Here is a 27,397-nt window from a genome sequence, read left to right as displayed (position 1 = left end):
TTCATAGACCAATTTATCTATTTACACAATCTTATTATATGTTTATAAGATATTTTTAACTTATTTTCATTAGTTTTTCAAAATATTTAACACAAACATATTATACATAAGTTAAGTGAAGTGCCACTGTCTCCTCATTAGCTTTTCAATTGTAGAATTAATTTATATAGACTTATACTACAAATGTAGCACTAGATTAAATTATTTGTCCAATCACCTTTAAAAAGATTTATTACTACAATTCCCAGATTATGATTTGTACACCCCCAAAGTGCTGGTAACCAATGAAAGCATGAGTTCGAAGTATCAGTGCTATTGCTGATGGTAAATCTTCATAAACATGTCCTTCATACAAGTAGGTTCAAAGTTTTTTTTATATACAAGTAGGTTCAAAACTTTTGATAAACAATAAAAGCACATTACCATCTCTCATGCAAAACAAATGTAGAAATCGCCAATGCTCCTATGTTATATTCTTGTTATTCAGATGTCAAATGTACAAAATAAATTTCCATAATGGAAATGGTGTATAATCGGTATGCTAGACTAGAAAACTTGAGAAGGAAAGCATAATATGAAAAGAAAAAAAGTCTAACCAATTCTAGTGTAAACATTGTTGATATACTATAAATTCCTAGGTAATTACACCATCTATTATTGAAAGGTCCAAGGTACACGAATCATGAATGTTTATCAACATGGAAACCTTGAGAAAAAAAAAATGTTATGAGTATGAATGTGAGAGTATCGTTGAGACTGCACTTTGACATTTCCGCCGTTGAAAGTGTCCAAAATTTATTGTATCTGTCACAAAAATATATGATTTAGAAATGATAAGTATCAATTTAAATTCATCTAGCTAACAGTCTAACACAGAAAAAGCGGCGGAAAGAATGAAAGGAAAAAAATTGAAGAAAATCGGAAGTACTAGATCAGCACATGTGTTCTTCACATATGATAATGACATATATAATGATCAAGATAATGAAAACTACAATAATTACGAATATGATGATGGCGATTAAGGTGATGCTATTAATATATCAGTTTGAAAAATAAAAATAATGGGGTTTTCTTGGCGAAAATTCATTAACATGGTAAGGATACTATGTTTCCGGATAATAAAAAAGATCTGTATAATTTCATTCAAACCATAGTTTGTTTGGTTCAAACAAGGGGAGAGATTTTAATGGAGAAAAGGGGAAATTACCCTATTTTGTTTGGTTCACATGAAAAAGACATCAAACATAAGAACTCTGATTGATGGATTATGATATTATAAAAAACTTATATTATGATGATGAAAAAGTGATAACCTTTTATGCCTATTTATATCAAATATTATTGGTTAAATACTAGTGCAGGACAATTAATACAATTCTAAATATTTTGTGTTTTCATTTTCTAAAATATTTGTTAATTTTACCTTAATGAGAGACTCTTGAAGTGAACCATTGTCATGGAGAGAAGATGAAACATTAGGTAATGAAAATGCATTTCTGGAAATAATGAAAGCGGTTTTTGACATTTTCGTTGATTATAGAAATAGAGACAATTTTTCACTTCAAAAGTCTATTACCCCCTTATTAACAAGTAAAATTAACACACATTTTAAAAAATAAAAATAAGAAATATTTTTACAAAGTAAATGGGGGCCTAACATTCTTGACATAATAAGAATAATATATGCTCAAGTTTATTATTACTCAAACTAAATTGCTTAAAAACTAAAATGAAGAGCATAAAAATTGATATTTTAATTTTATCCAATACTTCAAAGAAAGATAAAAGTGAATGATTGGAAATATAATGCTTACAACTTTTATAGTTGTTCCCTGATGTAGGCCATAGAGCTCAACATGGAACCTAACATATCTCTGGAAACTTGGAATTTCACCTGTGTTTCCCCAGTACTTGTTTTTGTATCCTGGAGCTGGAAGAAATAGAGCCATAAAATAAGCTAAAATACTTTGGACACAATCTTATAGAACACAAAATGAAAAGTTTGCTTAAACTACAGAATATTACATAAGCAGTTAGGTACCAAGACAAACTCATATTAATCTATTAGAGGAAAAGGGGTAAGAATGTAAAATAGCTTTGGTTAGGAGTTAGATTAGTTGCGAATTATTTCTGTTATGTTTTTCTGTTTGGTTAGTTGCGGATTCGTTTTCCCTCGCTATATTTGTTAGTCCAATAATTTATAAAATAGGGCTATCCTCCCTAAGTTAGAGAATAGGAATTTATTTTGTGAAAGTTGTGAACTAGAGCATTCTCTAGTTGCGAGGGGATTAGTATCCCTTGTGTATCTTCTTCTTCTTCTTAATCAATAAACTCATGGGCGAAAAATCCCGTTTTGCTAATCTCTGAAGGTTAGGATTAGCAAGATCCTAACATAAGCACACCAGTTAACCTTTACAAAGAAAATGGAATTGAAATTAGTGTCAATACTTATATCAGGCGCAAGAATATTATCATCCATCAAAAACCAACTACCCGAAGAGCTTAAGCTGTTAGGTGAAGACTTACGAATAATTTTGGATATAAACATGCTTTCAATCAGAAGTGTCAGTTCTACATTAATTTGAAACATATACTCTACACATTGTACATTAACTCAATCATCTCGAGGCATAGAGGTGAATCAAGCAATACCCAACACAGTTGGAAAAAATTTAACATAATGCAAGGGTTATGCACTTTAGCTATAAATTATGAGGGCTTGTTCGTCACATTTATTTGGAAGTCATTAAAACCACCTATTTTGAGGTTTCATTTATATGAAGTGAAAGGTTTCGCAGGAAAAATTTATGTCGCACACAAACCATAGTTGATTATAAAATATTGAGCTAGGAAGAGTAGAGGCTCACAATCTAAATTTAAATACCTTTAGATTGACAACAGCAACTCTATTGGCAGGTGCCGTGAGCTGATGACTGATGTAAGTCATAGACTGCAACATCGGCTCCAAAGTGACCTTTGTCACTCTGAATTGTACTTCTGTCTCTCCTGAAGGACTCTGGGCATAGTCTTGCAGCTACAGAAGGGGTTAACATAATTAACAGGTAGAAAAAGAATATTTTCAACACATATTCATAAGTACTCTCTAGCACAGAAACAGAAAGTGATATGGTAAGTGAAATAACTTAAGTTGTTTTTATTTTCTCTTGAGATCATGATTATTTTAAATGAATATCTGGAAAGGGATTGACCTCTTGCAACTACAGAGTATATATTGAAGCCAAATTAAATTTAATCAGAATATCATACAAAGTATATTGAGATATCTTTTTCTTAATATATAAAGATGCAAAGACTGCAACTCAAAAGAAAACACGGCTTGCAGAACATAAAAGGTATTCCTTCCATTTCCTTTTACATGTCGCCTTTGCTGAAGAATTTTGTTCTTATTAATTTGCTGTTTTCAAAGTTCAATGCAACATTAATTATTGTTTAATCAATAATGCCCTTAATTATTTATTGCAAAGCAATAACTAGGTAAAATAAGATAATAAATAGTCAAGGGTATCATCAAAAAATGAAAACTAACTTTATCCAAAACAACAAAATTTATTGATAAAACAACTTTAAATGACACTTGAAAAGGAAAACAGTAGTATCTACACATACATACCTTCATGTTGATCACTGCAACTTTACTGGAAGGGTTTGAGTTCTTAGTTTCTATAGCCCAAGTCATAGACTTGAAACAAGTAAGGACAACCTGCATCGATAAATGATAGTGAGTTAAAGGAATAAATGACACATTAGCAGTAATTATTTGGGTGATTCAGTTCAATACTGCGTTATGCGGAGGGCCATTGAAATTGTCAACAGGAGGAATACAAGGATGATTAAGATCATTAACAGGAAGCCCAATGTCATTAAGATTATAGTGATGCAACGCTGAATCTTGCCAAGGCCACAATGATGGGATGGCTTCAGAGATAGATAAAGGGCTCTTCATGCTATTGTCTTCTTGATTGCTTCCATTATCCCGAGTGCTCGGAGGTGTGACTTTTGCGATATTTTCCTTCATGACACTAACCATTTTAGCACTCTCTCTTAAGGCATTCATTGCAGCATTATAAGTCTCTACAGCTATTGCCCCTTCTTCTGCAAGCTTAATGGCTTCTCGACATAAACTATTAAAACGAAAAGTGAGATTTTCAATGCTAAGTGGATCTTGTATGATTTCGTCTGCTCCAACACTGTATTTCACATTCCTTGTCCATCGTTTCAAAATGAAATGTGGTGGAAGGGTAAGAACGTTTGTCACAGTGAAGACAGTCAATATATGTCGACATAGAATGCCCGAGTATTCAAACATCTGACAACTGCAATTTGCCTTCACTCCAGTGATATCTGATGTAACACTGACTGTATATGCCTTGTAATCATATTCATATTTTGAAACCTTGTATTTACTGACCGCACCGCCATCTGCAACTCTATCTGCAGTATAAGCAAAAGTTTCCACAAGTTCCTCTTGAAATTTTGCAAAAATCTTCTTAGTATACTGATTTGCAGCCTGTTGTTCCATTGGTGATGGAGTCTTCAATGACGGTGTAGTACAAATGGTCTCATAATCTGCTTCGATTTCTTTTTCCAGTGAATGTTCGAGTGAACTTTCGTACTGCTTAAAGAATAAAGGTAAGGTTGTCTGTTGATTTACATAGCCATCAAAAAAGGAGGTGACCCCATGGTTTGAAGCTAACGCAGCGAAGAATGTGTCACGAAAGTAAACAGGGGCCCATTGTTTGCGAGCATTATACACTGCCTCAAGCCAATCATTTTTCTGGAGATCATATTTATCTAGAAGAGACTTCCATGTTGACTCAAAATGCTCAACAGTCTCGGAAAAATTTATGCAGCTATACAACTCACCGTAGAATGAAGGATGAGCAAGGTAAATATGAGCCAGTCTTACTTGACCTTCTCTCAAAATGTGCCACTTACAGATACAGTGACGAGTTTCTGGAAACACTTGCACAACAGCTGCCTGTATCGCTCTATCTTGATCTGTTGTTATAGAAATAGGAGGTCGGTCATTCATAGCAGATAGCCATGTCTTGAACAGCCATGTAAAGGAAGACTCAGATTCATCTAGTAATAATGCACAACCAAATAAAACCATTTGACCGTGATGATTGATTCCTGTAAATGGAGCAAATGGGACTTGGTATTGATTTGGCCTATACATTGTGTCGAAAGTTACCGCATCACCAAAATAATTATAAGCTGCTCTTGACCTTGCATCAGCCCAAAATACATTGGTCATGCAGTTTTCATCATCAAGTTGTATTGCATAATAGAAACCAGGGTTTTCACCCTGCATCTTCTTAAAATAATTCAGAAGAATTTGAGCGTCTTTTCCGAGAGTCCTCTTTCGGGATGATCTTACATAAGCAAAAGACCCAATGTTTCTTGTCGAGTGACTTTTTTCTGCTGGAGAGGAACTCCTAACTATACTATTCGATTCTAAATGATTGCCATTCATAGAAACAAGCGAATCGTTACTGCCATCGGATGTCTCTCTAACATTCCTTGTAGCACCTGCAAAATGCCTACGCGGTCGAAGGTACTGCACCTTTCTAGAGGAAGCTAGGGAATGGCTGTGATCCTCAACAAATTTCGTCACTGTCCAATTCACATCTTTTCTCTCCATCTTAAGCATTGCATTGCAACTTACTACATTCTTTCTTTTTAATACTTCCCTCGAACAAGAAAATTCCCAAGATATAATTGGACCATCGGGCGTAGCACGACTGAATTGACCAACATGGAGGCTAAATCCTACATGTCTTGCATATGCTTCATAAAACGACTTTGCAGCCTCTTCAGATTCAAACACCATGCCCACTTGTGGTTTCCTACATGCATCACCATCTTCATCATTCACTTGTCTTTCAGTCGAGTTTGCGGTCATAATCTGTTCCTGGTTTTTCTTAAATTTGTCATTTTCTGAAGCGGGTTTATCATCGTTTTCCCCTTCATCCACTGCTTCAACTTCCATGGTAGCGTAGCTAATGGTAAGAATACTTCAATGGATTTCCCTTGAAAGGAATAGAAAAATTTACTCGTGCTTATACTTTTACAACAATGATGGAAATTGCCAGCATTATCTACCTACACAAGGCATTGATGAAGAACATAATGTAAATAAACATATCATTGAAAATATATGCTTATGCAAATAGGAAATACATCTCTTAATTCTAGAATCCAAAAGGAAGGTTGGAGGAATTGCCAAAAGTTTTTTATTTTGTAAGGAATGCAAAAAGTTTAAAAAGTTAAAATCATCAATCTTGTAAACTTATTACTTATTACATATATTAATTAATAAATCCTATCTCATTTCATGGAAAAAAAACTTGTATAAAAAAACCCTGGAAGGTTGGTTGTGAGCAGTTTGGATAAAATTATTGAAGTTACATGAGTTAAGGTACCCACATAATCACAATTTTGATAACAATTGGGGAAAACTAATATTTAAATGTTCAGAAAAACTCTTAATTGAAACTAGTGGAACATTTCTCACATAAAAAAAAAATTAAATTCAAAATAAAATGAAACTGATTATATTTATTTACATTAGAAAAAATTCCTCAAAGTAGTCCACATGTGAATAGAAGTTTTAAGCGTCAATTTGTTTTATATAAAGAACAACAAACATCGAGTTGGAATATTAGATATCAAAGAATGTAATAGTATAAAAAAAATATCAAAAATAAAGATGAAAAAAGTTACTACAGTATTATTAAACATTACATTAACAAATTTAAGCATTCATTTTGATTTTGAACATATAGTAACAACAAGACAAGACTCCATTAGACTATATGGAACTATCTACTCCAACGTTGAGATTAGAGTAGGAGATAATAATTTAGAACAGCATTGCCTCTTTGAAAAAGGAAAAAAAAATAAAAAAAAGTTTAATCACATATAAGTCTACAAGGCAAACACTTCCACTAATGGTTAGACCAAACTTTTCCATTCTTACATCTCACTCGCCTCATTCAATCACTGACACGAGCGTTGGAGTGTTTGCAACCAGATAGTTAGATACCACACCACCAATTTCTCCGTCAAGCCCCGTCTCGGTTCTGCCGCAAGCAACTCTTTCCGAGATCCTACCTTGAATTTGACTATTATGACTTCATAAAATATATACAGCAATCATTCAAGAGATTAATTTTGATAGAATGTCTGTGTAAAACCAATCATAAACTTCCATTTGACTTTCAAGGTAAGAAAAACTAAAGTCAAATATTTTGTATGATCTAAGAGCTGTGATTAAGTAAAATATCTTTACACTATGCATATCAATTAAATATATCATTCAATTCAACTGCATTTGAAGATCAAATTGAAAAACATATATCACATTATATCAACAAACACAATAATCTTCATCACACAATTACTGACCCTAAAAATAATGTATACATTTTTACAACATTGGCATTACAAGCTACTAATAATGACTCACCTTTCACACTCAGAAAAGTAAAAACAAAGGAAAAAAAGGTAATTAATTGTTAAATTACAAAAATTAAAATAAAATATGAAATTCCCCTTCTAAAATCCAAACTTTTTTGCATTCTGTTTTGCATTCCAAACGTATTAAGAAAAATTCACCTGAGTTGAAGTGGTGATTGTGAGTGGAATTAAAACGCAGCGTTTATTGTTTTTGTTTGGTGATTAGGGATTTTGTTTAGAGAGAAAGAAGAGATTGAATTACAGCGTAGAATCAGGAGTTGAGTGTAGAGACAAACACGTTTACAACTTCCCACTTCAACGCTTCCCACTCATTTGCTACCGCTTCATTATTTTTTTATTTTTTTGAATTTAAATATCAAACCATTTAAATAAATAAAAATTGAAAACTTTTCTATTAAATCATTGTCATACTTATGAGTATTTTACGACTATTTTTAAAGGGATTTGAATTTGATATTTTGAGACTATAACACTAATATTAAATGATTTAATTTTAAATTAAAATTAAAATTTAAAATTAATTTTTCATCGTCTGTGCAAAGGTAAGGCCACTAAAACAAAGGTGCTTCCTAAAAAACAAAATTTTATTTAAGAAAAAGGCTTCAAATATTTTTTTATTTAAAAAAAGAATGTCTCACATTTTAATATTTTTAAAATTAATTTTAATAAAATTTTATATAAATTAAATAAAATATTTTGTTTTTATTACAAATCATTTAATACTTATCTCAATACAACTAAATTGGTTAATTAAGACAGTAGAGATGAGAAAAATATTAATTATAAATTGAATAATCATGAGATAAAAAGTGAGTGCATCATTCATATGAGAAATACTAGTTATAAATTAAAAGATCAATGAGACAAATAATGAACATATTATTAACATGAGTTGCTGGAGTGGTACAATATATATATATTATTTTCTTCTTCAACTAAAATATGGAAAATTTTACACGAGTTCCTGATATTGCCGTAAAACCGTTGAAATGTCTTATTTTATTTCATTCTTTGAAAAATATAGAGAAAATAGATTTGAAAATGTCGTTAATTTTGTTAAAAAATATATATATATATATATAATTATTAAATAAAATATTAATAATTTGTTTATTAAAATTTGAAAAAGCGTAATTTCGTTTTAGGCCTCATAACGTGTTGGGTCGGCCCTGCTCCGGATCAGGGTTCTCCTACTTGAAAATCTATTATTAAATCAATGTAAGTGTTGAAATATATATATAGGTTCAATTTCAAGATCATTGGATAAAAATATGAATATGTGGTGGTATCTGCCGTGGGTGGTGCAACAACTTCTAACTGATATTTGCTTCTTGGTGGCTTGTGACGAAGATTTTAACCCTAACAAGTATAACCACTTGAAATCGATTTTGCGATGCTATAGTAAAAGCAAACAACCAATTATTTAACAAAATTTGATTAGAATGAGTGCCTTCCATTATTTATTTGTTGCAAAGGATATTAATTTTACTTGTTTTTAACAATATTGAGATATTTTTGTAAATAAAATTATAAGGCTATTTATATAGGGCTAAATAGATTTTTTTATGTTAAAGAAAATGTGCAGAGGATATCACTAGCGCGCAAAATAGATTTTTTTATTCTTTTGAATATATCAAACTTTGATTTTAGTTCTTAATTTTTTTTTTCTCAAAAGTTTGATGCTTAAACAATTTTCTGTTTACAAGAGAAATATAAATTGGTTAAGTAATTTCCTTTTTTCACTATTTATCAATTATAAATCTTAATTGATTAGTGATTAAATTAAATAATAAGTATAATTAGATTTTTAATCACATAATTAATTAAACACTAGTAGAAAATTGAGTTTTTAATTCAGCAGATTTAAGTCGGTTAATATATTCCATCATATTCCACGTGGCTAAATCATTTTAATTGGTAAACCACTTAATAAAATGAAGCGGTGACAATTTTGTAAATAAACCACTTAATAAAATGAAACCGTGACAATTTTGTAAATATTTAAAATTTATGCGGTTATATTGATAACCGACGTAAAGATAAAATGTCATTTAATAAAATGAGGCTGTGGCAATTTTGTAAATATTTAAAACTTGTTTAATGCGTTATATAGACAACCGACTTAAGGATAAAACGTCATTTAGAATGAGGTGGTGACAATTTTATAAATATTTATGCCATTTAATAAAATGAGGCGGTGGCATTTGTAAATATTTAACATTTGTTTAACGCGGGTATATTGATAACCGAATTAAGGATAAAATGTAAAATGAGGCGGTATTATGTCATTTAATAAATAAGGCGGTGGCAATTTTGTAAATATTTAATGTGGTTATATTGATAACCGATTTAAGGCAGGTTAAAAAAAAATAAAAATGCCGTGTATTTAGCGTTTTATCTTCCGCTCCCATAACATCTGCGCTCTAAACCTCTTCCTTCCATTCCTAACCTATGTATCGTGAAGCACCTACAACTTGGATTCGACTTTACAAACGTTGCCGTTTTATCGTCATCATTTCATCAATTCATTAAGACAGGTTTGATTCTCAAATTAAATTACATATTTCATTTTTTAGAAATTTTATTTTTTAAAATTTGTGTGGAGCAAAACAGTAGTATTTTATATAGAAAGCATATAGATAGTAAGGTGTAAACTTATAAATGTAATATTTTATTTTATGTATTAAAGACATTAGACATGAATATTTTTAGGGTGAGTTTGTTTTAGAACGGAGGGATTGCAACGTTCTTTTGTTTAATCTAAATCAATTAAGTTTGCTCTTTTATTTTTTGGCTGAAAAACACTGTTCAATAAAACAATTAAAAAAATATACAATAACAATAATATTCTACGTAGAAAGGCAGATAAGATACTCTTTAACGAAACAATTAAAAACTATACACAAATAAGATACTCTTTAACGAAACAATTAAAAACTATACAATAACAATACCATTTTATGTATAAAGGCAGATAAGGTACTCTTCAACAAAATAATTAAAAAATATACCATAACAATAGCATTTTAGATAGAAAGGCAGAAAAAGTGTAAACTTTACAAATGTAGTATGTTATCAATTAAATCTGAAAGTAATACTTGGTGAATTATGTTGGCTAATATAATATTTTAATGGTTTAGACTGTTGAGGTATCAAAGAAAAATGATATTCCACCAAAAAGACAAAACTTTCAACTAAATTCTGTTGAACAATTGATGGTAATGACAATGAAAACGTCAAAGCCTTTAGAATTTAAGTTGGAACATGGTGGAACTAGTTTTTTTTTCCTTCCATTGAAAGATGTTATAGATTTGTGTATGGGTAAAGAAGAGATATGCATCACCATTTTACAAGTTTGGCTAACGTAAGTATGTTTTATTTGTAAATTTGTAAATTTTGTCAAATTATGAATTTCATTTATAATGAAAATTAAGTTTCATATCTTAGGTATCTATATCGTCGTTGTATTGACTTAGGAAATAGTGAAGTGTATGGATTCATTGATCCATGTTTCATCCAAAGTGAAAATGATTCAACTAATGCTCAAGTCCACATTCAAAAGAAGTTGTACGAGGAAAAAAGAACTTGTTACCTAGCACCTTATCTCATAAAATAAGTATTTTCTGTTATAGTCATCGTTTATAATAGAGAAAATTGAATATAACATATATTTAATTGTGTATCGTAGTCGTCATTGGCAATTGCTTATTATCAATCCTAAGGAGCACAATATAGTCTTTATATGTTCATTGGAAAGGAAGCCAGATAAAAAAATATGTCAGATTGTTGATTTGCAAGTATTTAATTTATTTATATTGTTCATAAATATTGTAATATATTTTATAACACAATTTCAATAATTATTTTTATTTTGTAGAGTTTTCGAAGGTTATTATAAGTTGCTAGGTTTAAGAGTTAAATCGAAGATAACATGGAGTTTTCCTATAGTAAGTTGTTTAAAAATAAAAACTTTATTTATAATATTATAAAAATTTTATGCATTTAACATTTTTTTTATTTCAATTTTAGAGTCAAAGACAAGCTTCAAATTATAAGTGTGGCTATTATGTCATGTTACATATGTTGAACATTATAACAGCTGGTATTGTTGATTCATGGATGCAAGTACGTAAATTTCTTAAAAGTTGTTATTGATTGTGTTTTTGTATGTTCATATGATAAAAAATTATATGTTGTTATTGATTGGGTTTTTTTTTTCCAGATATTTGACGACTCGAGATCATTTTATCCGGATCAAATTAAAGAAGTTCAAGAACGTTGTGTGGATTTTATTTTGGAATTAATTGAAGAAAATGACGGTGCTTGAATATATATCTATTGAATATTGCTAAATGTGATTTTGTAATTTTATTAATTGACATCTAAATGATTTTTTGTCTTGCCAAGAATAATCAGAAATGATAGACATTCTTTGTACTCTATATTTTATATGAACTTCTATTACGGTATATTTTGGCTATTATATAGCTATATAAAATTGTGGTTAAAAGTACAAAATTTTAATTTAAAATTTAATACGAAATATTGTATTTATGTATGTATGGAGTAAGAGCATAAAAAAAATGATAAAATTATTATAAAAAAAATATATATTTTAACTCTATCTATTAAGTCTGTTGATCAAAAGAACCGACTTAAAAAGATGACTTGTTGAACTGAATTTATAATGTTTAAGTCGGTTAAGTTGAACCGACTTAAAAGGACGAAGCTCTGTTAAGTCGGTTAAAATGTACATTTTAACCGACTTCCGTGTCCGAGTTAACAGCAAACGACTTAATAAACATGAATGTTTAAGTCGGTTAAGTTGAACCGACTTAAAAGGACGAAGCTCTGTTAAGTCAGTTCAACTTAACCGACTTAAAAATAACGTGTTTATTAAATCGTTTGCTGTTAACTCAGACACGGAACTGACTTAAAATGTACATTTTAACCGACTTAAAAAGGTAAATTTCTACTAGTGAAACTATCATACAGATTATGGTCTTAAATATTGTTGTGTTATGTCCTAATTGATTCTCATCATTTATATAGACTATGGTCTTTAATATATCAAATTATCTATTTTCTCCATATATATGAAGATGATTCAAGATATAAAGAGTCTTGATAATATGTACTTAATCTTAGTCATTTACATTTATTTCTTTGTGTTTCAAAATTATCATCATGAGTTTCACCATTCTAAAGAAGACGTTGGAAGCTGATCAGTTCCTTGGGTTTTGTTTTAACCCATGAAATCTCATTCCCCTACTAGAACTCGAATAATTTACCCTCAATTATTTGGTTGAGTCCAAAAATGCCATGTGACAAGTGTTGTGCCATCTAGGTGGAAAGTTAATAGTAAGGACTAAAACTAGTAAAGGAAAAAGTTGTAGGCAAAAATTTAAAGAATTTTTTTTAGAATTAATATCAATATTTGTTATATTTATATAGACTAAAAATATATTTAATTTTTAAATAAAATTACAAATTCTCTTAGTATGTGTTTGTTTTAGCAGCAAACCAAAATGTGTCATGCATTTCTTTCAAAGCTACAATTTGTAGCTTGTGAATAAAATTGATAAATAAAACAAACAATTACATTCTATTTTAATCAAATATTTTCGATAGACCGATACGATAAGATAAATCAATAATATCACTTTTGTCCTATTATGATTTTGTAATGTAAAAGACCAATGTACTATAAACAAAAATATCTACATTTACCTTTGAAAACATTAACTAAAATATAAAAAAAATCAAAATAAAGATATTAATATTATAAAAAATAAAATAAATAATTTATTAAAATAAATAAAAATAAAAACTAGTATAATAAAAATTATAAATTTAATATTAAAATATATAAACAAAACTAATTTAACTAAAAAATACTTACAAATATGAAAAACTAATGTTAAAAGATTATAATGATTTCTTTTTATTTCAAATCATTTAAAAAAAAAGTACACTAACAGAAGATTATAAAACTAATGAAATATAAAATCATTTAAAGTAAAAATAAAATAAATTAAAAGTTGAAAATTAATAAATTAATTTTTAATTTAAATTAATACACATGAATTTTCTTAAAAACAAAAACTAAATATGAAAAATATTTAGATACTAAAAATTGAATAAGTTTTTCACTGCAATAAATATTTTATAGGATTAAATTCTCAAAATAAATGAACAATTACATATAAGGGCGTGTGTGTGTGAGTTCGTGTGTATTTGTCAAAAAGGGGGTCGCGTTGTTGGTGACTCCATAGATAACATAAACATTACAGGACAGAACACAACAATTGTCTCTCTTCAACTTCAAACTACTCATTCCTTCCATTCTCGCTCCAAACTCAACTCTCCTTTTTGTTTACTGGTACCTCTCCTATTTCATTTTCAATCTTTTATTTGTTCTTTCTTCCATTTTCGACTCCTTCATTGAATGTGCTACCTGGTTTTGCAACTTGTTTTGTATCTGCACACCATATGTTTGTTCATTTGCATGACTTGGTTACACGATGGAATAATGTGTTTTTTTGTGGGGTCACATTTTTTTTTAATTTTGTGCTTATAAAGTGACTCTTCAATAACATATATTAAATTAGTGGAGGGTCTTTTTGAGTTTATCATACTCTTTTAGTGATGTTAGGTTGATGATAATTGGTTTTGTACTTTTCTTAAAGATGATACTAGACCGGTTAGCTATGAAGCACATCATAGACACTTGTAATAATTTGAGTAAATAGAAGTGATTGTATGTAGCCAATAGCCACATGTGTCAGTGCCGTGTTGGTGTTAGACATCGACATGCGTTGGACACTAAGAGACATCTTTAATCTGAAGTGTTGGTATCTTGTTTATCTTAGGAGGTGGAGACTTGAAAATTAGTAGTCATTTTGCATTTTATAATCTGATATTTGTTTTATGGCTGTTGGTTTTTCTGTGCCTATAAATAATGCTGGTTCAAGATTGATTGATATTGAATTTTGATGTTATTAAGGTTGTTGCTGGCTAACCTGCATAAGGCGGAATAACAAAAACAATACATGTCTGGTTCCGTTGCCTCACCTGTCGGTTGGATCCATCAACTATGATTGTTGAGTAACTCAATTTGTGGAATGATATTTGGTGCAGCCAGTGGAAAAGTTTTATGTAATTTTGTCTCAAGCAGTGATGGAAGCAGCAAAAGTTCTTTCACACTCCAAAGTTGTACCTTTTGGTTTCTCTATTGTGAGCAACAATGTCTTTCTGAGACCTTTCAACAAACAATTTCATGCTGATCTACTTACTAACAGTAATCAGCCCCACCCAAGACCCAAGCGCAGTAGTTTTCAGTTGAACTGCAGCCATGGAAACTCTTTTTCCTCCTTAATTAGACCGACAAGAAAAAGGGCTGATCTGTTACCTTTTCCCAGATGCTCAATTTCCAATGAAGCCAGCACGGATTCTAGTGATCCAGTCCTAAAGTACTTCAAAAATCTATCCTTTGATTCGATAAAAGCTACTGTTTTGCAGTTGACTCCAATTGATATAGTGAAGTTGACTGGGATATTATCTGTCATAACTACAGCCACAAAATGGACAATTAATATGCTCTTCAATCCTTTTTTCTGGATGTACTTTAGCTGGACTTGGATCTTCTGGCCATGGTTGGTGGCCATAGTGCTTGCAGTTTATGGGTTATATTGCTTTCGGAAACACATGCTTGGTGAGGCAAACATATTTGAGCAATGTGCAATTGTTACATCAGTATTTACATGGCTCACCCTTGTTCCACCAGCTTATTTCAGTGGATACCTTGAAGGCTGGCCTTTTGTTTTCTTTGTTGTATATCATTACTTCTTTTTCTTCAATGTTAGTGTCCGCAAGCGGTTATATGGAGATTATTATGCTCGGCGTCATGACCCAAAATGGGATGTGAACTTGCCAATGTGGTCTCGCCTTTTGTTCAGTGCAGGGATCATGGTTGGCCATTGGCTTGCAGCATTTGAAGGGCCAGCGCCTCACCTCATACAAGGTGGGTGGAGCAATATTGGAATCTGGGCTTTGATTATTGCAACTCTTCTGTTGCATTATAATGCCACATTGTATCTTGCTAAGTATTCAGAAAATGTGGTGGTTCCAATTTCTGTTGTGCAATACGGACCTTATCGATGGTTGCGCCATCCAATATATTCATCAACAACGCTTTTGTTTGTGACATATTGCCTTGCGCTTCGAGCACCGTTGAGTCTGCTATTCATTGTAGCGGTTTGTTTGTTGTATTATAAGCAGAAGGCGGATATGGAGGAGGCTTTGATGGTTGAGTCTTTTGGCCCAAGATACACCAAATATGCAAGCAGAGTTAAGTACAAGTTCATTCCTTTTATCTATTAGTTCGTCTCAGAATTCTAGTTTTCAATCATCAAAATCTCATTAGAATGTCATTTTAGACCAGAGATAGTGGCACTTCTTGAAATCTAAGCAAGTGTGCAGCTTTGTTTACTCTTTACAGTGTTATCGTTAGTGTGTCGAAATTAATCTTAAGACTAAAGGTCCCTGTGCACTTGTGGTGATTGACTTTCCAATATTCAGTTTTCAGTGATGTTTTGTTTCATATAGCTTAGATCATTTACCGTATCTTGTCTTTTATTTTGCACTTTAAAAAATTCCGTCATCTATTGTGTACCTTGATTGATGGCTACTTTCAGCATCATATTTGAGCTATTGTGTACGTTGATTGATGGCTACTTTAAGCCTCATATTTGAGATTTTTACTTGAAACTTGACAGGTCTTCCAAATGCAATTTCTTGTTGCAAGTGACAACATTCAATCATGTTTTGCTGTTTTATAACCTGTTTGAGGTGTAATTGGTTCCTTAATTTTTAAAAGTGTAAGTTGGTTGTTTAAATTAACTACGTTAAATCCAAGTTAATCCTTTCTATCATAGTCGGACATGCTTACTCACCAAAAATGCATATGTGGATCTGACTCATTTGCCACATGGACATTTTAATTGATGTGGCGTTTGTGTGGTAAGTAAGTAAGCATTTTTGTTAATATTATAAATTAATTTTTTTTGTTCATTTAATTACTATAAAAAGTTAGGCTTAATTGCAGTTTTGATCCCCTATTTTAGCTTAATTGCAGTTTTGATCATCTATGATCACAAATAGTGTGGTGTGACTTTAAAAAATATCATGTCATCAAATTTTGGATCAAAATTCTGTTTGGAGGATCAAAATTGGAGAGAAATAAAATGGGGGGACTACTTTTGTGATTTAGTTAAAATAAGGGGATCAAAATTGCAATTAAACCACAAAGTTAAAACCACCTAACTTACCCAATTTTCTACCTCATTGAAAAACCCTAATTTGTCGTCGTTCTGGTTGACCATCTCCAAGTCAGTTTTATGTGTTCATATTGTGTGGGAATATTAAAAGAGACTGGTTTTGGACTTGCCTAGGTTGCAATGGTTGTGAATTTCAAGTTCTGGTATTGTTAAAGATTTGGTTGGAAAAAATGGCTAAATATTCAATAACAAGGTGTGGTCTTCAAATGGGTGGATATGCACTTAGGATTGGTATGAGAACAATAGATGTGCTTCTATTATATGTAATCCTAGCAATAGGAGGTGTGAGAATGCTAGTATTTTTTTGGAGAAGAGCAATATTTGACTGAGAGGTCATATATTGATTTTTTTTTTTTGGTTGCAAGCTTTTGACATTTTTTTCTTGATGGTTTTGGAGAAAGACCTTTTAGAATTAGTTCAAGGGAAGATTGTTTGGCTGATGTTGAACATAGAGATCTTATAGAAAAAAAATGGTGTGAAAGGGGTAAATCTCAATGAAAGTAGAGGGGAAACAACACACCATGAAAGATAAGGTGAAAAGACAAATGAATGGGGGAAGGAAATAGAGTGAAGGTTGGTGGTGATGGGAGGGAGCATCCATATGGACAAATGAGGGGGGAGATAGAGAATAATTGTTTTAGGGTAGTTTATTTGAGTTTATCTATTGACATAAACATTTGTTAAAATGTATGGGAGAATTTATAGAAATAATTTATGACATATCTATAACTAGTTTTTAGTTAACTTTCATAAAAGATTCAAGATAGTTTATAAAAACAACTTATAGTTTATATATAAAAATAGTTTAATTTTATTTTACATTTTGTTATAAAAATAGTTTATACACAAGTGTTTATGCTATATGTTTAATCGCATCAATAAGTGTTTTTGTGGCATATTAGTTGAAGTTAACGCTAATAGAAATGACAATGATTAAAGTCTGGATAAGATACTATGGTACATGCAGATGGACTTTATGCAGGCATTTGTTCTTGAGTTGTATTCATATCTATTAACAAAAAAATATCTATTAAAAAGAAAAAAAAGAACTTGAGAATAACAAACTCAGCTTGTGTTTGAAAAACACTTTTTGCGGTGGAGTCTTGCAGTTGAATCAAAGTTACACTTTGAAGTGTTGGGTTTCAGTGTGGTGAATGAGAACCTATCGTATTTCCAAACATATGCCAAAATCATTCTTATTATCAAGGTACAAACATTTCAAATTTAGTTACCACCTAAAGCTCTTCAATAGCACCACATAAATTGAATATGGCAAATTACTGCTGTATCTTATATGTAAGACTCCAACCCATTGCTAAAATGCAAATGCATGCACACTAAATAAGTGCTGGATAAGGATATTTGATTAATTTTATTTAAATTGATATAAATGTATATGTGCGTAATTATGTGCTTTTTGACTCATACTCATAATTAAATCCGTGAAAATATCGGGCTTGCCTGGAGAATTGGATTTTATACCATTCATTTTAACCCCATATCCCCAAATGTTACTATATTTTGTAGAAACTTTCAAAATACCTTTGTAAAAAATACAAATTATTTAACAAAATTAGTCTATTTTTTTATCCCACATCTATGTGTTTTTACATATGAAAAATTCTTAAATTCTTTTTTATATACAGAAAATTTTGAGTTTTTGAATTTTTTGGTATGAGCAAATTTTTTTACATTTCGGAAATTTCGTTTTTTTGAAATTTCCAGTGTGCAAAATATTTTCTCATTTACTTTATTTATTAGAATTTTTGAAATTTTCAAAATAAATTTTTTTTTCAATTTTTTGAAATTTAAAATTTAAGATTTTCGATATGTTAATTTCTAAATTATATTTTTGAAAAATAAAATTGCATACCAAAAATTTCGTATTTATATGGGGGTAAAAAATGAGACAAAAATTTTTCAATGAAAAGAGATAAAAAGTAATAGCAATAAAATTGGAATTTTTAAAAATTGTGGAGGCAGGGATCAATGTGCGGAAGTACGAAATCAAATTTTACAAAATTTAAGCTTGAATTTGTGGGCCATATGGCCCATTCATATAAAACTCGGAGGTTTCTACCATGCACCACCACACCTTAACCTTGTTAAGACAAAATCTCAATTTAATGTTTTGATGAAAACAAACAAAAAGTTAATTATGATTCTAAATATTATGTTAATTTAACTTGTACTTTTAAGTGTATTAATCAAAGATAGGATCCAAGCAAAGCAAAGAATAAATCACCATGAAAAGCAAAAATCTGAACAAACAAGAACAAAAAACATTCTTGACAAAATTTGGAAAACGGAGAATGTTCTCCAGATCCAAGAATGATCAAGTCAGTTTTAAGAACAATCAATCTCCATTGATTAAAAGAAGATATTGCTTCTGATATTAACACTAATATTATCAGTATTGTCCAAGGAATATAAATGATTCATCTTAGCAAAGAATCAATTCAAAATGAAGAGTAGAAAAGCTATGAATTATGATGAATCAAGCAAGTTCAAGCAAGACTAGTCATTCTCCAGTTTGACTGTCAAGAACAAAGAACATTCTTGATAACATTCTGATCATTTTGGACAACAGTATGAAAAACAAATAATGTTCTGGTTATTAAAACTGAAGTTTGAAAAACGGAGAACATTATTCTTTTCACAAATTTAAATCCAAGAACATTCTGGTTTTGACAACACTAATTCAAGAACATTCTGGTTTTGACAACACTAATTCAAGAAAATTCTGGTTTACAAAGAACAAAGTCTTCTTTAGTTTAAGATCGAACTGAGCAATGAAAGTACACCAATCTACATTGTAAATCCCCATTATTTACTACAAAGGAACATAATTATATACTCAAGATAATTTTGTACAAATTCAAAGAGAAAATGATCAACAAAAGCAAAGCAATGCATCAAGAATAAAAAGCAAGATTAATTCCCAAAATTGATGACTTGCGATAGACAAGAACATTTCTGGTTTGTTGATAAATCAGTCCCTATTACAAAGATACCAGAAGTAGGTACACAAATATCATACCAGAAAGATCTACTCCAAAAGATTAACAAAGGCAAAAGTTAAGCATCAAGAACTAACAAGCAAGATCAAATCAGTTTTAAATGCAAGGAAAGCTATTGCAAATCGCGAATGGACTTCCAGTTCATATACTAGGAATGTACATCTCTCATATGAGAAAAAGAATAACTTGAAAGGATTAAAGGATAAAAGGCAGAACTCAAACAAAAGTGATAAATGATCATTCTTCAGCAGTGTAACATCAGTCTCCAGATTGATAAACATTCTACAGCTTGTCACACTTGATCTTCAACAACAAACATTTTTCTCCAGAATGATTAACAACTATCTCCAAAATGATCAACATCATTCTTCAGTATGATGACACCAGTCCAAAAAGATACCAACATTCTCCAGCTTACTGACCATTATTCTCAGCCATTGTTACATCATTCTCCAGCTTGTTTTGCACGATTCAAAAGACAATCTTAATCTGAATCGATTAAGCACATCTCTGAGATGTTTGTGTGCATAAACAAAGGATTATCACAATCAAGAATGAGAAACTAACACTACAAGAAAACACTCATTTTGTGGCCGAAAAAAATCCTCACAAATTATTGACCGAAAAAGCCCTAAAAATTACTAAAATTCAAATTGGTTGTTATTTGTGGCTGAAAAAGCCCTCACAATGGACTAAAATTTCAACAGGATTTTGTGGCGGCTTAAGCCCTCACAAAATCACAACGTTGGAGCAATGTGAGGGCTTAGGCCGCCACAAAATCCTGTTGAAATTTTAGTCCATTGTGAGGGCTTTTTCAGCCACAAAATCACATTTTAGGAGGGTAAAGGCTGCCACAAAGGCCGTCGTTTTTTACTGCATAGGCCCCCACGAAGGCCCAATGTTCTCCTATAAATATCACTCCTCCTCTTATTTTTCATTTCTACATTCTCTCTTAATTTTCTCTAAATTTTCTTTCCACCTTCTCTCTACAAATGTTTTTCTCCAACTTTTCTCTCTACCTTCTCTCTTGAATTTTGATAACTTTTTATTTTACATTTGATTTTTTAATGTTATTTTTAATTTAAATTTATTTATTTAATGAATATTATTTAATTTTTATTTTGACAGTGGTGTTATTGTGTTTATTGCGAAGAGTTTTTAGTTATTTGTAAGCTTTAAGTAAGACACTATCCAACATCAAGTTAGTATGTAATGCATTTAAAATATAGATTATTAATTTACATAATTATTATTAAAATAATTTATATGGTTATAAAATATTTTTAGACTTAATATTTTATTTTATAATGTAGAATATATTATTTTTAAAATTGGGTTTGATATTATGTTTAAACTTTAATATTAGTAAGATTTGTTAAAATAAAGTACTAGTAAAATATTTAAACTGTAAAATTTATACTAAAATTAAAATGTAGTTATTTTTTAAAATATCGATGAAGTGTATTATGATTTATTATAGAATTTAAGAATTTGTAATTTTTTTAGCAACAAAATAATACTTATGAAAAAAAAATTATAATAATGATCTAATTATAAAATATGTAATATTATAAATATATAAAATATTTTTATATTATTTTTAATATTTGTTGTTAGTCATTACAAAGAATTATAGTTGAGTTCGTACAAAAATATATATACTTCTACCGTCTCTATTTTTGTTTATAAAGACTTATGTTATGAAAAAGTTCATTAAACATCAGTTAAAATTTTATTTTAGTTTATATATATATATATATATAGTCTTTATTATGATTTATTATATTGTTTGTAAATGCTCCCTCAATTGACATATAAAGTATGCCATAGTATATTATTTAGCAATTTGTAGATGTTCATAACAAAATAATACTTTTGAAAAATAAAAAAATTTATATATAAAACTTCGGTCTTATTATTAATAATCGTGTAAAATTTATTTAATTTTTCAGAATAAACATATATATTAATTAGTGTTGGAGAATCTCCCAAAAATATTATTAATTAGTGTTGGAGACAACATAGTTTGAAATTGCATTTCATCTTCTAGTACACCACCACTAGTATTCCACATAAACAACATGGACATTTCATCAACATAAACAACGTTTGTCTAACAAAGTTGAAGAGTTTCTCAATTTTGTGAGAGTGCAGAGAATTGTCAAAGATGAAGGGGGGTGATTGTCAAAGATGAAGGGGGATGAGATGTCCATGTTGTTTATGTCGATGATATGTTCATGTTGTTTATGTCGATGATATGTCCATGTTGTTTATGTGAAAGACTAGTGGTGGTGTACTAGAGATGAAATGCAATTTCAAACTATGTTGTCTCCAACACTAATTAATAATACTTTTGAGAGACTTTTGTTGCGGATGATATTCCATCAAATAATGATGGAGGGAATGGAGCTAATGATCATAGGAATTATTATGATAATTGATGAATTCGAATAATATTTGCTATATTTATTTTTGGTTTGTATGAATATATTATACATTATTATTTAATTATGGTGTATTTAATTTTTGGTTTGTATGATATAATTTATTAATTTTGAAATGTTTTATTTTGTTTGGTAGTAATAATTTAATTAATATTAAGATTATATTTTTTATTTTTATATAAATATTTATTTTAAATTTAATTTAAATATTTAATTTTTAAATTATATTAATATTAATTTTTTATATATAATATTATTTTTTAATATTAATTTTGAATTTTATAAAATAATTTTATTTAATAAAGCCACACATTTTGTGGCGGCCTAAGCCCCCACAAATGGGACAGTTTGTGGCTGCCTAAACCCTCACAAACTTTTTTTATTCATTTCATCATTTGTGTCGGCCTAATCCCTCACAAATGACATATTTTATGGTGACCTTGGCCCTCACAAACGCTTACTTTTTTAAACTGTTTTGTCTTTTGTGGCAGCCTAAGCCCTCACAAATGGTAACCCAAAAAACTCAATTTTGTGGCCGTTTTGGCCACCACAAACCTTTGTGACTGACTTATTTGTGGCTATTTTTCTCTCTTGTGAGAGCTTTTGGCCCCCACAAATCCTTGTTTTTCTTGTAGTGGTATACAAATCAGACATTATTAGCATAGGAACAGAAAGGTAGAATGTTCAAAACAATAACATTCAATGTCCAAAAGTCTGGTTTTTGGTCAAATTTGACACATGACAACAGAGCACTTTCCAACAGCTCTTTTGATTGTCATAAACCTTCCTAAAGTCTATAAAAGGAAGACCAAGCTCAAGAAAAAAATCAGAGCTTCAAGTACTAAGCAATTCATTACTCATTTCAATCATACTTGAATTTCTCTCACTCACATACATTGAATAGTTTATGATTTTTCCCATTCGATCCCTTGAATTATTCTCGTGTATTTCTCTGTCAAAGAATAAGAACTCAAACAAGTGTTGAGCCTTCTCAGATGCTGACAAAACACTGTAAATCATATCATTGTAAACTCAAGGCTATAGTGTGAAGTATAATTTTGAGTAAGCTTGTATGAAATATTTTTATAATTAAAAGGTGAACTGTAAGATCATATCTAAAGATTGATTGATGACCTGATTGAACTTCTTTCTGGATGGAAAAGTTTTAACTTTGTAACAGATCAAGGTTGATATGAGCTAGGTGTTGTAAAACCAAGAATGTTCTTTGTTTTTGTGAGGACTGGACGTAACCTGGGTTGGGTGAACCAAGATATATCATTGTGTGGTATCTTTTTCCTTATCTATTGACTTTTAGTCTGTTTGATTATCAAATTAAATAGATAAGTTAATTTATTGATTTTAACTAACCAAGAACGTTCTCCGTTTTCTGGTAAAAAACCAAGAATGTTATCTATTTTCTATTTTCACAACCAAGATCAATCTTGAGTTATTTTCTTAAGTTTTTAACAGGAAATTTTAAATAGGAACATTTACAATTCAACCACCCCCTCTTTCTCGTAAATCGACATTGCTACTTCAATGGGCATCAGAGCTCGGCCTCTAAAGTTGAACTCCTAACAAGTGTTAGAGGAAAAGATTCAGTAGAAGAAGAAGTAATGTCAGAAGCCAACATGTGTTTAATGGAAAACTTAGAAAATAATGAGGTAACCATCTATGAACTATGTCCTATATGTGAACAAATGAAAAAAGAATTTGATAATATTTTATGTGATTCAAACATTCTTGCTTAAAAATGTGGTTTATTAAAAGAACAACTCCGTAAAGAAAAAGAAGAAAAAGAGAAAGCACAAGTTATGAATGATGAACTGAGAAAGGTTATTCAAAGCCTGCAACAATCTGATTTAAAATTTTTGAGCAACAAAAGATTTTCAAAGAGATACCCATACAAAATCATCTTTTAGAATGTTCTGAAACTAAGGAAGAAAATACCTCTTTAAAAATAGAAGTTCATGAATTGAAAAGTGACTTAACCAATTTGGTAAATACCATTGAAAACTTTCAAAAGAACATGCATGAATCTCAACTTGAGAAAACTGATGAAACTGAAAACTAAGAATGTTATACGATTCTTCTTAAAACAGAAAATGAAATTCTCAAAAATGACTTGGGAGACTTTATCAAATATACTCAAACCTTTCAAAAAAATCATGGGATCTCAAGTAGAAATTTTTAATAGAGTTGGTCTTAGTTTTGATAAAACTAAAAAAACAAAAATGTATGAAAACTTCTTTGTTCTTGAAACTAAAGAGGACAAATGCAAAACCAAATGTTTATATTGTGGTAAAATTGGACATCTGGAATTTGCATGTTATTTTAAGAAAAAAGATGAAAAAAATCAAGAACAAAAGGATCTTTAGAAAAGAAGAACGTTCTGGAACAAAAACATAACCTTCTCCAAGAAACTTGAAAAAAAGAGAACGTTCTCCAGGTAGTTTGAAAAAGGGAGAACGTTATGGAAGAAAAACATAACTTTCTCCAGAAAGTTTGAAAAAAAGAGAAAGTTCTCGAAGTTTATCAAAATCAAATTCAAAGACTTTTAAAACTCAGATTTTCAAACCTTCTCCAAGACTAACAACAAAATGTTCCTATGGTTCCAAGAATGACCACTTCGAGTCAACTTGCTATTTTAGAAAGAGATCAAGTTTTAAAAATATTCTAAAAGAAGATATATTAACCATCAAGGACCCAAACAAATATGGGTACCAAAATCATTACTAACTTGTGATGTAGGAACACCATCCAACAATCAAGAAAGAACATTGATACATAGACAAGGCATGCTCAATACACATGAAAGAAAAAGTATGATGCCTCCTCTCATTACAAAAATTTGGAGTGTCTATAACCTTTGAAAACATAAAAACATCCTCATGTTTCAGTTTTAAAGAAAAATCATTATGTTTTATACTTAGATGAATTTCCAATAAAATCATGTTTTTAATTCTTTTGAAAAAGAATTATTATTTCCATAAGAAATGATCAAGAGAAATTTGAATTATCATTCTTCAAATCATTCTTTGATAAAAATGATATTTTACATGATTTGCTTGTCAAAGAACTCTCCAACAATATGAAGCTATCAATACATCATGTTATATTTTAAACCGTGTATCAATAAAAAAAGATCATAGACAAAACACAATATGAAATCTGAAAAATAGGAAGCCTCACATCTCATATTTTCAAATTGTTGGTTGTTATTGTTATATCTTAAACAACAAAGAAACCCTTGGAAAGTTTGATGCAAAGTCGGACAAAGCTATATTTTTGGGTTAGTCATCCGAATCAAAGGGATATCACATTTTTAATTTAAAAACTAAAACTGTTAAAATAAGCATGCATGTATTATTTGATGAGTCTGATGATCTTAATTTAAGAAAAAGAGATGATGAGAAGGAAGAACAATCTGGACAGCCATAGTAGATTGTTTCCTAGGAAAACGAGATTGATAAACAATCTCTGTTTCACTCTCCTCCTAGTGTTGAAAAATAAGTTTGGGGGAGAAGGCATACAATTTGCTTTCCATGTTTTTAATATTGGATCTATTATAAAATATCTTTAACATACCTTCATACGAATTTTTGAAAAAATAGAAAGCAAAACATACCATACTTTAATATTTTTGAATGTGATTACTATGTTTTGCATGATAAAGAAAGTATGGGCAAATTTGTTTTAAAATGTCATTAAAGTATATTTTCTAAATACTCTAAATTCTATAAATATTATAGAATATAAAATATCAAGACTCAAACTATAGATGAAATAAGTATGCATATATTGTTTGATGAATTTGTTGATTTTGATTTGAGTAAAAGAGATAATGATGAAGTAGAAGAAGAAGAACATTCTAGACAACATCAACATAATGCTTTCTAGAAAACCGAGATTGATAAACAATCTTTGTTTCATTCTCCTCCTAAAAGTTGGAGAATGATAAGTGATCACCCTAAAAAATCAAATCAATAGGGGAAGAATAATTACAATGTTGTATCTTGATAAATCAAAGTTGATAATGTTCAAATATCATCCATGAAAATTCCAAAGTCTGATCATGGAGTGGCAAAGCAAAATCTAAGAGAATGATTAATTTAAGTAAAAAGGTTCATTTTGGAAGCAGTACCAGAACATTCCCCAGAAAAGTAGAACATTCTCCAGAAAAGCAGAACATTCTCCAGAAAAGCAGAACATTCTCCGGAAGAGTAGAACATTCTCCAGAAAAGCAGAACCTTCTCCAGAAAAGTAGAACATTCTTCAGAAGAGCAAAACATTCTCCAAAACGTTCTTGATAGTTCATCAAATCAAAACTATGTTGCCTATCATGGTTGAAGAACATCAACAACTTCTACAATGAATTTAAACCATTTGGAACTTCTACACCTACCTCACTATTAACCTTTCCTCCAAAATATCTCCCCATGATCAAATTATTGGAAGAACTAATTGGGAGGAATTTATTATTGGTACCAAAATTGCTACTGCTGGAGGTATAACTACAGTGGTTGACATGCCTCTGAACAATCATCCAAGAATTGTGTCTATTGTGGAGGATATGGCAAACAAGGAATTATGTGCAACAAGTGCTTGACTATGGTGAGCTGTTGTCATGCCTGGCTTAATTGATGTGCATCTACATCTTGATGAACCTGGAAGAACTAATATGGATGAGGCAACAGTTAAAGAACTCGCCGTTAAACAAAATCACTAAATGAGGTACACTTAATCCCAATTCTTATGATAATTGCATTGTGATGAGAATAATTTTTTTTTAAATGATATTATGTGATTGATTGGGCAAAAATGCATACTATTTTTATGCAAGTATGACTTTAAAGATAAATTCATTGCATCACTCTTTGTCATTACTTGTACATGCATATGGCAAATACCTATCCTAAATTCAATATGTTTTCACTTTTTGTACATTTTTTTTATGATGGTGTAAACAAGTGTGCAAATCTAATTTGATGTTCAAATTAATTTTCCTTGTTGTAAAGACATTTAAAATAAATTTGTGTCTTTAATAATTAAATAAATGGTCATTTTTGTCAAGTAAAATATTTTGAAT

At 30.1% G+C, this 27,397-nt stretch overlaps 2 protein-coding genes across 6 annotated transcripts; one reads left to right on the top strand and one right to left on the bottom strand.

Moving 5' to 3' along the window:
- Positions 1-445: 445 nt before the first annotated feature.
- Positions 446-7,851, bottom strand: LOC101514638 (protein FAR1-RELATED SEQUENCE 3-like). 5 transcript variants are annotated; one of them, XM_004511100.4, is made up of 7 exons: positions 7,645-7,851; positions 7,007-7,160; positions 3,803-6,129; positions 3,635-3,724; positions 2,888-3,037; positions 1,818-1,933; positions 446-804 (listed from the first exon to the last, which is right to left on the bottom strand). In XM_004511100.4, exons 3-6 carry the CDS (start codon positions 6,014-6,016, stop codon positions 1,823-1,825), a joined length of 2,565 nt encoding a protein of 854 aa, XP_004511157.1. In that variant the 5' UTR covers positions 6,017-6,129; positions 7,007-7,160; positions 7,645-7,851; the 3' UTR covers positions 446-804; positions 1,818-1,822. The 5 variants fall into 5 exon arrangements, with proteins under 5 accessions (XP_004511157.1, XP_073226789.1, XP_004511159.1 ...); XM_073370688.1 differs by having other exon boundaries at positions 7,007-7,151; XM_004511102.4 differs by having other exon boundaries at positions 7,007-7,140.
- Positions 7,852-13,700: 5,849 nt separating this feature from the next.
- On the top strand, positions 13,701-16,275 carry LOC101515619 (uncharacterized). Its single transcript, XM_004511104.4, has 2 exons — positions 13,701-13,888; positions 14,513-16,275. Exon 2 carries the CDS (start codon positions 14,686-14,688, stop codon positions 15,886-15,888), a length of 1,203 nt encoding a protein of 400 aa, XP_004511161.1. The 5' UTR covers positions 13,701-13,888; positions 14,513-14,685; the 3' UTR covers positions 15,889-16,275.
- Positions 16,276-27,397: the final 11,122 nt, after the last annotated feature.

The sequence above is a fragment of the Cicer arietinum genome, chromosome 7 (assembly GCF_000331145.2).
Source record: "Cicer arietinum cultivar CDC Frontier isolate Library 1 chromosome 7, Cicar.CDCFrontier_v2.0, whole genome shotgun sequence".
NCBI classification, from domain to species: domain Eukaryota; kingdom Viridiplantae; phylum Streptophyta; class Magnoliopsida; order Fabales; family Fabaceae; genus Cicer; species Cicer arietinum.
Note: the sequence above shows the minus strand (reverse complement) of the source record. Positions and strands in the feature narration are given on the sequence as shown.

Coding starts and splice junctions, on each gene's coding strand:
- LOC101514638 (XM_004511100.4), bottom strand. CDS start 6,016: ATGGAAGTTGAAGCAGTGGATGAAGGGGAAAACGATGATAAACCCGCT. Junction 3,038..3,634: donor TTGCAGTGATCAACATGAAG/GTATGTATGTGT, acceptor CCCCTTCTGTAG/CTGCAAGACTATGCCCAGAG. Junction 1,934..2,887: donor TTGCTGTTGTCAATCTAAAG/GTATTTAAATTT, acceptor TATTTCTTCCAG/CTCCAGGATACAAAAACAAG.
- LOC101515619 (XM_004511104.4), top strand. CDS start 14,686: ATGGAAGCAGCAAAAGTTCTTTCACACTCCAAAGTTGTACCTTTTGGT.